We start from the raw sequence: 15,431 nt of genomic DNA on the forward strand, positions 1-15,431 counted from the left end.
TAACTTCTTCAAATCAGCTCTGTGACTAGGCAGAGCTAGGAGGGTAATCGTGTATGTCACAGCTTCGTACCTATGTCTTTGTACACAAAATATTAACTAAAAATGCTGCTTTACATTAAACCCACAATGCTTCTGTTCTAAACACAACACTTCAATTTTGCTTTGCAGCTGAGACAATTGCAACTTACAAGACACTGAGAAATTTTAACTGCATGGTCTGTGATCATGCCCTAAACAACAACTAGTGCTGCTATTTCATTCATAAAATGGGCAATGTTCCTTTAGTTCTAACATATTGTTTATCCATGGGAGTGACAGGACACAGCACTTTTAAAGACTAAGCCTTTGACTGATAGACCTAATTATGAATGCAGAGGAGCCTGTATTTTAGTCTACAGCTTTTAAAAAACTCGGCCAAGATATGCTAAGGCTAGTTTTACCACTGCTACTCTTTTTGTTCTCTTTCTGCTCTTAACAATTTTTGATCTCCAAATAATGTGTTTCTGTGCAGAGAGAGATTTGATTTCCAAATAGCCATGTGGTCCCTGGTTATGTATCCTTCACCTATATCCCTACTTCTTTGCAAAATGACATCACCACTTGCTATGGAGATGTTTACAGAGTATATTTAGAGGACTGAATGGTTTGTTAAATAAGCACTAGAAACAGAGATACTAACAACAGAGTAGTCAGTTTAAAGTCAACCTAAATTTACCTGCTACTGAAAGGGGCAGCTCTTGCCTGCCTTGTGTGGACCTGACCCTGCCACATGTTCCTGCTGCTTCCCTGATGCTGAGCCTTGCAGCCAGCCAGATCAGGGACCGCTCTCAGTTAAATACTAGCCCTAAGAAAAAAAAAAAAAAAGATTAGTGCTAGCATCAGGGGAAGAGTAGGAATGCACAGCTTTGGATGTGGCAGGGGAGAAATGTGTTAGTGCATGGCACGGGGGAAGGAAGAAACACCTTGTCTAGTTGTAGGGCAGATTTAAATCATCTTAAACTGACTGAATCTGGAAAATCAATGATGCTTTTAGGAAAAGTCCCGTAGATCTTTTAAATTTATCAAAACGGTACTGATCGTCTTCTGCCAATTATTGCCTTATTGTCAGTAGTCCCAAACAGCTATGACGAGTGACACACATAGTAAGAGATCTCTGTGAGCTGCAATGACGTATGGTGCACTTCTGTTGCTCATGTTTTGATTCCTCTCCCTCTGCTTTTTAATGAACATAGATGCAACCTTTGTTTTTCAGAGATCATTCAGTATTGTATCATTCTTTATGGGACCACCAATTCCAGATCTTCAAACATTTTCAATTCTGATATTACAAACTGACCATTACAACACGTATACACAAAGACTGCAGTGAGAATTTTGCATGCAGAGTAATGTCAAAATTAGCTCTTTCTTTAGGTGACAAAAGAGCAGCAGTATTATATGAGCTCTAAAAATAGAGGAATAAAATTAATATTGACATTTACTATACACAACTCGCATAAAAGCAATGAACAAAATACTGTGAGGCTGTTTTCCCAATGGTGATATGTTCACGGATTTCGCACACAAAATACTTTTGAAGTCAAATGACCATTGCAAATCTCTTCAACTACATACTGGGTTTTTTTTAAACACCCCTTTTTTCAATTTGCCACACTTTAAAAATACACTTGTTCTCTCACAGTGTAGAATTGGTAATTTTGATTCCCCAAGCAACACTGCACACTTCAGTTTAAATGAAGAGATACCACCACACCTCAGGAAGTCGAGAGTTACAGCATCAGTGGAGGCTAGAAGAGTATACCTGAGGAATATCACTACATGCACGTCCTGTTCTTATACTCTTCCCAAGGCATCTGCTAATGGACACTGTCAGATCTAGATGAATCTTACCAGATGGATGCTGGATGGCTTTTTTGTATTGCCTGGAAAAGGGCTGTGGAGTACATTTTTTCTTATAAGGTAGGAAAGTAATAACAGCATGGTAATCATAGCCAAAGGGCTGAATTCACCCTCAGCTCAATTTATTTTTAGAGACTTATACAGAGGAGTGACCAAAACTCAGCAAAATCATCCAATTTAATCATCTTGATGCAAAGCTCATAAAAGAGCCTTTGAAATATTGAGACTATACGCTGGTCTTACAAACCCCTACAGTATGTTGCTTTTTTTTCAATTTTCTTTTCTCTTTTTTTTCTTTTTTTAAAAGCTTCCTTTATGTGGTCTTGCCAGAAAAAAGACATTTGTTAATAAGTAAACAGTAAAATAAAAAAAAGGGATGTGTGGAACACAATCGTTATTAAAAGCTGCTTATCTATTTCCCTTTTGATCTAAACAAAGTGGTATAGCAGCCCTAACCCCAGTATGCTCGCCATGTTCTGTTCTCTTGCTAGCTAAGTTTAAGATCAACATCAACAGAAATTTTAACTTTTGTGTACATAATTAGGGAAGGAAATGTCTGCCTTTGCATTAACCAGAAACTTGATATTCAGCTAGCATACAGCTAGCAAAATAGTAGCCTAAGAACTGATTTTTATCCAGTCGACATCCTATCCTGGAGATGAAATGCACTCTGTGGAGTGAGACAGGCTGCGCAAGAAGCAAACACCACCATATACTCCCCCACAAAAACTGACTGCAAGTATAGCACTTCAACTAAAAGAAGAGATTACATGTAAAAAATAACAGTGCAAATAGCCTCATACAACAGTTGTATGTGAGAAAGATGCCAAGTATCTGCAGGACAATCAAAAACAGGAACAAATTCAAAACCTTCTTAAGTTTCTTTTTTAAGCTGGACTCAGTGTAAGTGGTACAATTTACTCAAATTATTTTTCAAATTTTTTACTCAGAAAAATTATACATATATTAAAAGCCGGCTCTAGTTTGATGATCACTGCATGCTGCAGCAGGCCCAATAATTGCTGCCTTGTCATTAACATCAAGTGGGAGTAGCCATCAATTCCAAAGGAATTTATTCCAGAGTGACATTATTTTAACTGAAAATGAAATTTAGTCCTGTGTAGAAGCAGGAAATCCTTCACATGCCTTTCTGAGAGCCTTTGCTATAGATTTAAAAAAATACGTAATTCTGAGGAATAAGAACACCTTTTACAGGGGGGAAAAAACAACAACAAAAAAACCGAAAACCATTTTCTTTCACCTAATACAAATCCAGTCTTGGAGGTTTTATTTTTAAACACAGGCAATAAATAATTTAAGCTTAAGTAAGATGCTATAAGAGAACTACCATTGTAAATTATTTCTGTGTTCTTAGAGTCATTGTTCTGAACTCTGATGGGTTGCTATCCAGGGCAAACAAAACCAAGCAAGCTGCATTCCAGTGGGGACCTAGGACTCTCAGAGGCCAGAGAGAGAAGGAAGGCGGCTCACGTGAAGGATTCTTAACCTGGAAATGAGCTTGTGAAATCTTCAGGGCAGGGAACACACCAGCAACTCTCTCCTCCCTATGCCTGCAAGACTCCTAGCACACTGAGACTTCCATAGTGTCTGAGATCCCTGGAATGGAAATGACTAACCAGCACCACCACACATAAACGTCTGGACTCTTTTCCCAAGTACCTTAGGCAAGGCTCCTCTCTCTCTGCTGATGCAGCGCTGGGTCACCTCTGAAGTTCAAATAGCATGAGCACTTTCAGCAGCTGTTCCAGTCTCACCAGTTTGGAACGGCAATAGATACACTTCCAAAATTTTTGAAGAAAACAAACAAAAAAGCCCAAACCCAAAACAATCATCATGCTTGGGTTTTTTTTTGTCTGAGCCAAAGATTATGGCACCTAGTCATGTCTAGTCTTCCAATCAGTCTTGTGGATGGTATCTTAGAGGGAAGGGAACAGGGGAGTATGCAGGAGCTCATCCCTTCTATTCTAAATGCAAACACAAGTTTAATACAGAAAAAAAAAGGATACAGGGAAGTTTTCAGCAAACAGAAAACGAACTAATACAGAGTCAATGCTGCAAATGGCCATTGGTTGCTTACGATATGGTGGGAAACCCACATATCTGAATAGCAGATTCCAGAGCTGTAGAAAACAGTCTGAAAACGTGTGAAATTGTTTAATACAGCCCTACGTTCTGTCACCAATATCACACACACATATAACTAAAAACGGAACTTTCTAGTCTGTAAAGCTGCAATGAATGTGACAGTCCTACCGTGGAGAGTTGAACCCGCTGTCCACAGTAATGCTGCTGCTGTCCATGCTGTCCAGACGGGCTGAGTGGGTGGCTCTCTGGTTGTTGCTATTTTCTGTTTCCTTCGGGGTGAGAAGAGTAAGATTCTTCTCAAACTTTCGCTGCAGATCCCTCTCCTTTTCTCTCTCTAGGAGCCACTGCATCGTGCCGACATCATCCCTGTTCTTTTCTTCCTCAGCATTTTTGTTGGTTCCTTCCTCTGAGTCGTCATCATCAGATACGTTGTAGTAGTCAAAGGAGGCCTCCTGGTTCCCAGTTGTCTCTTGCTGTCTCTGTGAAACCGGCATGACTTGTGTGACTGAGGTTACTATCGCTTGTTCAAGTTTCTCACATCTGACTGGTAATGTGTCAGAGGGGGTCTTTTGATGGGGCTTTAGCAGGGGTGTGCTAGACTTATGGTAACTATTCACAGAAAGGGTGTTGTGCAGAGGTTTAAAGAGTGTATCCTTGCTAAATATTTCTTTCCTTTTATCAAGGCTGCTTGATTCAGCGCTATGGTGTTGAACCAGCCGCCCATTTGTGATCACCTCTGGAGTTTGGCCAGCAACTGCTGAACCACTGCTTGGGCCCTTTGGGGACTCCTCCTTGTGCACCCCGGGTTCCCTAGCAATATGTTGAGACTGTCTTTCTGCGGGAGTTATTTTTTTGAGCCCATCTGTCCCTGTCAGTGTGTCATGATCTTCTTTATTCTTTCCCAGTGGTGACGGAGCAGTAAGCACAGTCTCACTGGATGTGTTGCACTGAAAATAGTCATCAACTGCAGATTTTGTTGTGCAGGAGTTGAGCTCGCTATACGATGGCAAATTCTCTGTAGGCTTGCTTTGTTCCAATAGGCTACAAGAACTGGGGGTTTCTACACTGCCACTAGCTATTTCAGGGATGCAAGTCTCTTTGTAGCTTGCAGATGAAATCAGAGCCCTTTGATGACTGAGCGACTGAGATGGCCTTAAGGTACTATCATCAATATAAGTTTGGCTAGTTGTTTGGTCATCTGGGCTACAGCCTTCACCTATATCTTCAGGTGTGCCTAAAGTAGCTGAGCCCAGAGGTCCCTTGGAGTTATCCATGGATCTAGACCTTTCTTTAGCCTTACTGGACCGCTCATTCCTCGATCTTCTATCCTGTGTATGGCTGTGGCTCCGATGGACCTTGGAGTGGGAGCTTCCCCTGGAAGGTTCAGGGAAAGGCATTTCAGTTCTTCTTTTGGCCAGCTCACCAGACACGTCCCACTCTGGTGTCATGGGGAAGTGAGATTCGATCATGTTAGGATTGCTGTGCATTATAAAATTATCTCCCTTGTGTTCTATTATAAAACAGCCTTCCCGTGGGGATCTAGTCAAGGGATCATAGAACTCATACTCCCTTTCAGCAGGTATATCCAAATGAGAGCCATCTGATGGGTCTCCTTTGGACACCCGAGTCTTGCTGTGTGACCTCGATTTCCCATGAGACTTTCTGTGATTCCTGCTCTTTTTACTTCGTCCACTGTGGTGAGCTGAAGATCCTGCTTTGCTTCGTTGAGCTTTTTCTTCTTCAAGTTTCTTCATTAGTGCAGTGTGCCTCATGACATTTTCCACAGTCAAGTCTGGGTTAATGCGCCTGATAATCTCCATTTCTACCTCTCTAGGTATAGTGGTAGGGGTGTCCTCGTCCCTTAGCGGCCACTCCTCTGGAGGAAACTGGGCAGAGAAATTTGCCAACTGTTTTGTCTTGTCCTTCTTAAAACTTAAGCGGAATAATTTGAGTCCAAATTTCTTAGACTGCTTTTCTACATCCTTAGGCTTTGTGAGTGTCTCTGCTTTATAAGAAAAATTGACAGTACTTTTACTTTTCTCAGTAGGTGGGACCTGACATAATGAAGGAGGACAGTATGAGTCTTTACAGTCTTTTGCTGATTTCCTCTGTAGGGTAGATGCATGCATGCTGTGCATGTCTTCTCTGCAACAATGGCAGGAGTCGCAGTGGTTTTTGGGTAGTGTTCGGTCCCTGACGCATCCCGAGGTGGAGGGAGTTATAGTTCCTTGTTGCGGAGAGGTACATTGAGACCTGTCAGGTATCCTCTCATCCAAATGGTACCATTTACTGTTAGTTCTTATGAGAGATGGTGTTATAAAGTAAGTCTGCGGGGTTACAATGAAATAACCATCCGGAGTTGGGTATATTTTCCTCTCCCGTACAAGCATATTCAAGGTATGTCGAAGGATTTCTGGACTGGGTGTTGGAACTCCTAGAAATGATAGTGAACACATATCAGGGAGTGCATAAAACCGTGCAGGACTCTCTGGCTCCCCCCTCCCCAACAATAAGCTGTTTTTTCCAATGTGTAAGCTGGAATGTGCTGAACAAACAACTCCAGTAAAGCACTTCATTAGGCATTCTCTTGTCTGTTTGTTTTTCCTCTTATCTCCTACACTTCAGACAGATCAATTATTAATTAAATAGAGAGGAGGCCATTAATGGGATGTTAAAAAAAAAAAAGAGAACTTCTAGTCATTTCCATTGCGCAGGTGACCTTAAGCTACAAAATGGAATCACTGGAAATCAAAGGGTGTCAGGGGAAACATTTCACTTCTTTTCTTCTTCCAACTAAATATTTATATCCCAATTCATCAGAACTATTTATTTTAATGCCCAGCCATGTATAAAACAGTGGTTCTTTGTTACTTTGGATGCCTAAGTTGTTTTTCCACAGAAGAATACTACGCAGAAAAAAAAGCATTCCCCCAAACTGCCCCTTTATCACAAACTTGATTGAACTGACTTGCTCTCCCATTAAAACGTTTCAACTACATCAGCTGCTCCAGAAAAGACACCCCTTGAATGATACAGTTCTTCGTACCCAAACAAGACTTTTCCACTATGCTAGAAGTTACAGATTTAGCTCCTAAAAATTTGCTTCTCAGAGTTCCCTGCCTTTCATGTGAGATGTGAGGGACACTACCTAAGCGCATGTATCACATACTGAGAGAGGGACAAGTATGACAATCCTGCATCAATGCCACATTAGCCACATGATAGACTTGGCATTGTGAGCCTGGTCCTTCCTGGTCCTTCCCACTACCAGTACTCCTGCTGGGTTCAGTGGTGCAGGACCAAGTCTTCAACACTTTATTAGATAAAATACCAAGCCAACATGCTGTGCATAGGAATAAGTTCCATTTAGAGCTAAGGAAACAAGAGATTTAGTTCACAAGTTAGTTTAAAAAAAAAATCTGTTTATGCTGAATAAGAAATAAAAATCCTTCAAAATTTTCAGTAGAAAAAGTTATCTTCAATCAATAAATTTTGTTGAACTAAAATGCATTTTAATTTTAACTTAATGTTGGGTACTGACCCGGTTTACATTTTTAGAACTAGAGAAATTTTTTCCAAAGTTTGGATGGTCTATTTTAAACTAAAAAAGTTAATATTGTTTACTCTGGGTCTTAGTTTTCTTTTCAACAAAAGTAATTTAGAAAACAACACAGAATCACAGAGTGACTTAGGCTGGAAGGGACCTCATGAAGTCATCCGGTCAACACCCTACTCATAGCCAGGCCAACTTAGATCAGGTTGGTCAAGGCCTTGTCAAGTTAAACTCTGACTATCTTCAAGAACAGAAATTCCACGGAATCATGCACACAAAAACATTTCAACGAAGTATATGCTTTTTACAAAAATACTTCATGGAAAAATCTCAACTAGGTGTACCTGCCACAAACACAGTATCTTCAGTAGCACACAGTGTCTGGTCACCAACTTTTCTCCCAGATGTCAAAGGCTGGAGCCTGTAAGCTCACTGATCTCCTTGTGTTAGCAAACATGAGGATGACAGCAAGGGTTCTGGCACTATGACCAAAACCCCGTCAAAAGATTAGCGACAAGAAATAGAGAAGTTGTACTAATTCCTTAACTCACCCTCTTCCTTGCTACTAGGTTGCAGGCAACATAGTAAGTATTCTTATGTCTGGCTTTGAATGTTGTTTGAATTTAAAGGCATGAACATACTGCTTACATCCAGTCATATCTGTAACTAAAAATCTTACACTGGAAACACCAAAGTGTTAGGAATAACATGGACACATGAGTGAAAGCAGTTACAGCAGAGAAGGTGCCAGGGAGAAGTACATGGGGGTAGTAAATATATTTCATGCACAGTCCACAGACCTGAAAGATTGGGGCCAATCCAGACACAGGAATTAAAAGAGGTAAAGAAAGGATGTAATTTGAGAAAATAAATGAGACTGAAAATTGGAAAGAATATGCAAATGAAATAGAGAATCGGAAACGTGCATTTTCTTCCCTTTTCATGTGGGTGTCCACAATCTATGTGATAATCCTAGAGAGAATAACAAAGACCCCCAGAACTGCTGGATGAGCAAACATGCCAGAAATAGGAACAGATGGGAAAAGCTGAAATCCAGAGAGTGGGGGGAAAAAAAAGACTACCCCTCCCTAGCCCAGAGTCCTGAATCTCTCTGGACTGAAATAAACAATATGCTGAGCTTCCTCTGGATTGTGAGGCAGTGGCAACTGGAGAGCAGGCTGCCCTCCGCATGAGCTTTCAGTAAAGCACAGGAACACAAAGAGCGATTTCAATTCCCGTAACAACCAGCGGTCATCATCTACCTTCTTCTGTCCTGCGGTGGAGCTGCTACGTCTGCTTGGGTAACACCACCCCTTTTACATTATGCCTTGCATCACCGCAAGAAGTGGTGACCCCAAACTCAAGCTCATGTGCTTCTCCACCCTGTGCTGAAAATGCACTGCAGGGTCCAATCCTGGTCCAACTGCGATGCACTTGCTGTGCAGCAGCCAATCTCTCTTCCTGCCTCTACATAAACAACCTGACTGATCCACTGCATTTTCCAGGAGCTTACACCTAAATACCTCAACACATACCCACTTTTGTCTGCAAGAACTTGGTTCTTCATCCTTATTTTACTTAAAGGCTTTTTTTAACATACTGTTTCAAAAACATCGGAACAAAAGTAAAAGAGAGGAAAACATTCTCCCGGGAGTTTACAGAAAAGTTCGGGAAAGAGACGGAAAGGGATCTTCTGATGTTTTACACTAACTTAGGCAAAAATGCACTGCACATACATGGTAAAAAGAATAGTATGTATTTTTCACCCAGTAAACCATAATGACTACAATGTGTTGGGTAAATGAGTCTCTAAACACTGGATGCACAGTAGTTACATTAATTGACTAAGTCCTGTGAATAGAGAACGTGCAGATAAACACCAAGAAAAAAGAAAAATTAGCATGCCTGGGCAGTCAACGATGCTGTAAAGTTAATCGTGACAGCCACCTTCTCTCTGGAGTTGGAGACTATCACTTTTATCACTCCCAGCATACAGTACATCCCTGTGGTTCACTAAGCCAGCAGTGACAATGGCAGATGCAGATCTTTGGACCTCAGCATTGTCAGCTAATGCTAGCTACAGGTTTTGTTCAGATCTCTTTCAGGTACTTACAAAAGCAGAAACAGACCCAAACTTGAATTAGGCTTTCCTGCATGGTGGACAGGAGCAATGACACTACTCTGGCTCCCATTGTTGCTACCTGAAATACAGATTTCCTGGTTTTCTCAAGACTTTTCTCTTTACAGCAACCTGCCCACATCATGTCTATATGTAACCTACCCCACTGCATTCAGAAGTCTCCTTATGGTCTCCCTTCCTCCATTAAATAGGAACAAAAGGAAAAAACCCAGTGGTTTAGAGACTCTAGCATACAAAATATTGCATGACAGCAGTAGTGTTATTTAAGATTATGTAGTGGTTTAATAATTCAAAAGCACAAACTGTCTGGACACTGAATCATCAGACATGTACATTTTCTGCATCTCAAGAGAGTCTACTATGCCATCCATTGAGCTTCCAGACAGAAGATTATGTCTTGTTTGCTGCTCACAAAGAACACTGACCTAGAGTGAACTCAGTTAATGTAAGACACTTATTTTAAGTGCTACGTATACATTTCACATATTTAAAGAATGAACAGTTATGAAGGTCAATGTCAGAGGAATTAGCCAGCTTTCAGAAAACTGTCTGCTTCAAAAGCAACCTAGTGCAATACACACGTGTTTTCTACACTGAAATTTTGAACATCTTAAAATGATTTTAATAAGTACATGGACAAAATTGGAAAAAAAAAAAGAAAAAAAAATCTTCACTGAAGGCAACATAGACTAAGGCTTGATGTTTTCTTCAGCCAGGTTCATACAGAGAAGAGGGTCTGGCTGCCAAACACAGGAACAGAGGTTACATTCTTAGCTCCTTATACTGGATTTCAAAGATTTACATTTAATGTACGGGATTTAAACCATGGTCAATAAATTATAAAGTAAGGCTGTACAAACATCTCATTGTTTTATTCTAAGTTAGAATAATCAGAGCATGTGCAGCAGGAGCCCTCTTGCTTTTTTAAAAACCTGTCAAATAGCAAAAGCCACAAATAAGATGTGCATTATCATTACAAACTTTTTCAATAAAATAAATTCATGAAAAATACATCTGAAGTAGTATTTAAATGGTGTTAAATCTGCTAAAATGATTTTCTCCTGAGCTGATGCTAAGGCTTAACAAGGGATAAAAGAAATACTCTGATTGGCTCATGAAACACTAGTTAAGGATGTGGAGTGGTTGCTATGTGATGTTATAAATAATTAGCATACCTTCTTTCAGATAGAGCCATGGCCCAGATTTATGCCTGCACAATGGCTCAGCAAACTAGAGGGCTAGACTGCAAGTGTAAGATCCTGCACCGAGGAAAGAGGTTTATTATTCTTAGGCAGTTTGAGAATAGCATCTGGGGTCTTAGGAAATTTATACATGCCATGAAACGCAGTGAAGCATCTGTTCATTAAAACACAAACAACAGAGGCATACAAGTGCTGCTACAGGGTGAGATACAGAGAGGTTATGTGACAATGACAGATACATCTACACTGGTAATGCTCTCCTCTCTCTCTCAGAACAACAGCACCTCATTAGGAAAAATAAACTATCAGAATATAGGAGGACATCAGACATTTTAAAATAGCCACAGTGAATACAAGGGCTCAAAAAGCCACGGCTGATTTATGAGAGAGTTTGGACAGACAAGTGAAAAATATCACTCAGCACAAGAAGAGGTTCTGTTTATTGGAAAGGACAAAATTTTTGGATAATCCTCATACACTGAGGGAACATGTATGTTTGCTATGTTAAACATGTCATGGCTGGGAGAGAAAGGCATTTGTCTAGAGAGGGGAAAAAAATCGGACAACAAAGGATGGATTTTTTTGTTTTTTTTCCAAATAATTTTCTTTACATTTTGGGAAGTGAGGTAGGAAAAACAAGGCTCCTTTTTTTTTAATCTCAGACTTGAGAAATGCATATGTTCATGGCTAGTGGAAAAAAAAGAGGCAGCAAGAGACTGTGTGCTAACTTGCCTCAGGCTTCTTTCGAGCAGAGTCTACAAAATAATCCAGCCTGTTGAATTATTTTTGATGTATGGTTCTGCCTAGCAAGAATAGCACAACACACCAAGTCAACTGATAATCATGCTCCCAGGAAACCCAAGGGATGCCACCAATAAATTATCATTTCCACCATGCAATAATGTTTGTATAAAAATATTGACAGAATCATTGGAAAAATACTTGCAATCTATGGAACTCTTCTAGTACATAGCTATATAGAAAACACGACTTGGAAAAAAAAAATCATCAAAATGAATTAAACTGGAATTATAATTGTGAACTTTGCCTTCTTTGCATTCTATCCCTTACCACTTTTACCACTATTTTCAAAATCAGCCAAGCATACTGAAAAAAAAAACCCTGATAAACAAAACCACAAATTGGGACAGAAAGCCAGTATTTACAAAATATACTTGCAGTAATTTTTTTCCAAAGTGCAATTATTAAATGTCAGACAGAATTGTTTATTCCAAACACAGCTCTCAATCCAGAATTATATTTTAAAATCTCATAACAGTACCAGTTATAGCAAAAGCCATGTAGGCTTCAAGGCTTTAAGTAACTCTTGCTCTGAAATGTAAGCAAAAAAATTCAATTCAACCATGGCTATGGTTAGGCTGCCTAGATGAGGCAGATGCATCAGTATTTTTCCTACTGAGGCATTTTTAATTAGCTGCTTTTTACAGCTGTAGAAGAGGTACAACAGAGAAGTTTCTCAACTAGTTTAGAGAATTGTAAACTCAGGCACAGAATAGTTAAACATCTTGCCCAGAATCATACAAAGCACAAGTGAAAAACCTGTGCTCTCTTGAGCAGTAAACCTCTGCCCAATGCTTTTACACCACACTTTTAGATGTCTCTACAAGATGCATTTTGCATGATTCACCAACTCCAGATACAGACTGCCAGTAGGGAAGCAGCACATTCTTAATATAGGTTTCCTGTTTTTGATGTTACGGTATCTTTAATCTAAGACATTTTCATTTTACCGTTTAATAAATATTATCAAATGCTGACAAGAATAGCTTCTGAATAGTACAGCACCATTTATGAGCACAGAAAGTGTATCTAAGGCTCTCCAAACCTTTTAGTCATGGAAAGACTTGTCAAGTTAAAAAAAAAAAAAAGAGATTTAAAGATTTTTTCAAGCAAGGGCAGTACAGAAGCAGAAGTCAGAACTGTGTCCAGGAAGGCGCTGAAAACCCCTGGGAACCAGGCTGACAACCTCCTTTCAGTTTAAATATAACCTCTCCCTGAAGAAGGCACATCATTGTCATTGAACTCTATTACTTGCATCAGGCCACACCAGTTTTGAGAGCCTGTTGTAGGCGGAGAAAGACATGCAGTATGTGGGGAATCTGCTCTTTAAGAGAGAATGCTCTACACAGAGACCTCCATGAGGTTATCTCTATGGAAATTCGACAATGACACTTGAACTGGTTGCGTGATGTCAACAGAGCTCTTACGAGTTAGCTTGCAACTGGCTTGAAAGCCACAAGGTGGAATAAGTCTGCTCTGGCTACGACACATCCTAAACTCCTTTGACTATGATGATAAAGAAGGTTATTTTGTGAGAAAAATTACAAACAAGCTTATTCTGAGAAGAGTCTGAAAAAAGAAACAAGCCAATACAGTTTGCTGTTTAGTACCTCAGGTAATTTTTAATATTTACATAAAGTCAGGAATTAACCCTGCAAAATGCATCTCACATGAATGGCCCTGTCAAAGAGAACTCAATTCTCTGTATGTTTAAGAATAAAGAAAAGTTTATAAGATTAGAACCCTAAAGCCTCCTTTTACTTTTGGGTAGCATCTCAGGATTAATCAATATTCCCATCCAGAAGAGTGAAGAAAAACAGACTACCAAACACTGAAATTCCCTCTTTTAAGGAAGCCAAAAAGATAAGCAACCTTTTGGGTAGGGATTGGGAATTCTTTAACTGCCCTTTTACAGACATGCGCCCATCTGACCAATAATTTATTAATGACCAGTTACCTGGGAAGCAGGTTGTTAGGTGCTCCATTAGTGCTTCTTGTGTGACTTGTTTTCGGGCAGAGTTCATTGCTGAGATGGCCAGGCAAAGGATTTCCCCAAGTGGAATAAACTGTGACTGACTGATGGGAGACATGCTGATGGGTGATACATCACCTGTAAAAAGACAACAGATGTGCAATGAAGCGTTTTGTTTTAAAATCTGCTTATAGAACAAGGATGTAGAGATACAACCGGAGAAGATGCGCACAGCTCTGTAGTCTTTGTACTGAGCTAGGGATAAAACTCTTACAATGGAGCTTATTTCAAAACTTAGACATGGTGAACTTTGGAAAAATGGGAGATATACACTATGCAGACATAGTTTCTCAAAGGGTGCAATGGACAGATTCAGAAAATGCCAACAAACTAGCACTTACAGTTGCAAAACCTCATGCTTGAATATCCTACTAGGTAACTGCACAAACAAAATAGTTGCATGTATTTCTCGGGACATAAAAGGGGAGATTTCACTCCCCTTTCAAAAGCTAGCAGTATGGATCACCCACTATTTCCACTTGACAGAATATTTTTTCTTAATAGTAACAAAGATCAGAAAAAAATGTTGCTAAGTTAATGAATAACATTTTCACTCAGCTGATAAAGCCTAGAACACTCTTTAGAGGCATCAAACACCTTAAGATTGATACCCTGGATAAAATCCCTCCTGGATCTACACATGTCAAATGTCCTTGTAAGGACTACGTATTTTTTAGAAGAGAAGTTTTAATGGTTCCAGGTTGGCCTGAAAATTAACTTTGTTCTAACTTTTCTGATGTTATCTTTAAAAATAATTCATTAATACTTAAAAAATCATTGAAAGATCTTAAAAATGAAAGTTATAGGAGAAATTACAATTTGATAATACTAGCATGACTACACAAATACACATATATATGTGCATTTTAACATACTTTATATAAATACAGAAATGCTTTTAGATTCAGCTCTGTACCTCCTCTTGAAGTGGTAACAGTTCCCTAACGATCTCAAATAGAGGGAAGCAGCAGGCTAAAAGATTTTCTTTGCCAGTGGAAAAGGAATAATAAAGAGTAACAGACAGAACAAGGGGTGCTTGACTACAAATCCTTTTCTAGCCACAAGTCAGTCAATAGCTAGGGATTAAGTTTTACCCAAATGGCTTTGAAATCTCAGGAAAATCACCCTATTTCTGCTGTCACGGAGCAATACCTTGTGATCAAATCAGGAATCAAATTACTGGAAATGAATTCAAATTCAAACTTTCCTCCACAATTCAGAGGATCTCATGTTTGCCCTATTAATTCTATATTCCTATTACGTCTACTAAACAGGAACAGCAGTTTCTAAAACTGGTTATCAAAATGCATTTAATCTTGCATTATACTCAGCATTTTGGAAAAAAAAAAGAACTGGTGGGAGTAGAAAATTGCATAACTGCTTCAGTGAGACTTATAAGCAATATTTTTCAATATACCAGCTGTATAATCTGTTGTACAACAATGATACACATTACCCAAGACACAACAATAATTTAAAATACACGTTTGTGCCATGCTGTCTCCTGATTGCTTCTGCTTAATCAGGCCTGACCAGATCAATGCCGCAATCCTAACACAGCAGCATTCCTCCAGCTTCAACACAGCGCACTCCAAGATCCTCCTCATTCTTATCTGACCACAGAATGATGACCTTAAAATATAACCTTTTCTGGACACTTTTTATTCATATACAACTGAAAAGTTCCTGCCATGTGCT

The 15,431-nt window shown here is 39.5% G+C and overlaps 1 protein-coding gene across 3 annotated transcripts in view; it reads right to left on the reverse strand.

Annotated features, from left to right (window-relative positions):
• STOX2 (storkhead box 2) overlaps positions 1–15,431 on the reverse strand; it is a 74,752-nt gene that overhangs the window by 6,117 nt on the left and 53,204 nt on the right. For all 3 annotated transcript variants that reach the window (XM_075149270.1, XM_075149271.1, XM_075149272.1), the window contains 2 exons: positions 13,659–13,811; positions 4,174–6,439 (listed from right to left, as the gene is read on the reverse strand). In XM_075149270.1, coding sequence (XP_075005371.1) covers positions 4,174–6,439; positions 13,659–13,811 — 2,419 coding nt within the window. The remainder of the gene's footprint in view (positions 1–4,173; positions 6,440–13,658; positions 13,812–15,431) is intronic.

Source organism: Calonectris borealis, chromosome 4 (genome assembly GCF_964195595.1).
Source record: "Calonectris borealis chromosome 4, bCalBor7.hap1.2, whole genome shotgun sequence".
NCBI lineage: Eukaryota > Metazoa > Chordata > Aves > Procellariiformes > Procellariidae > Calonectris > Calonectris borealis.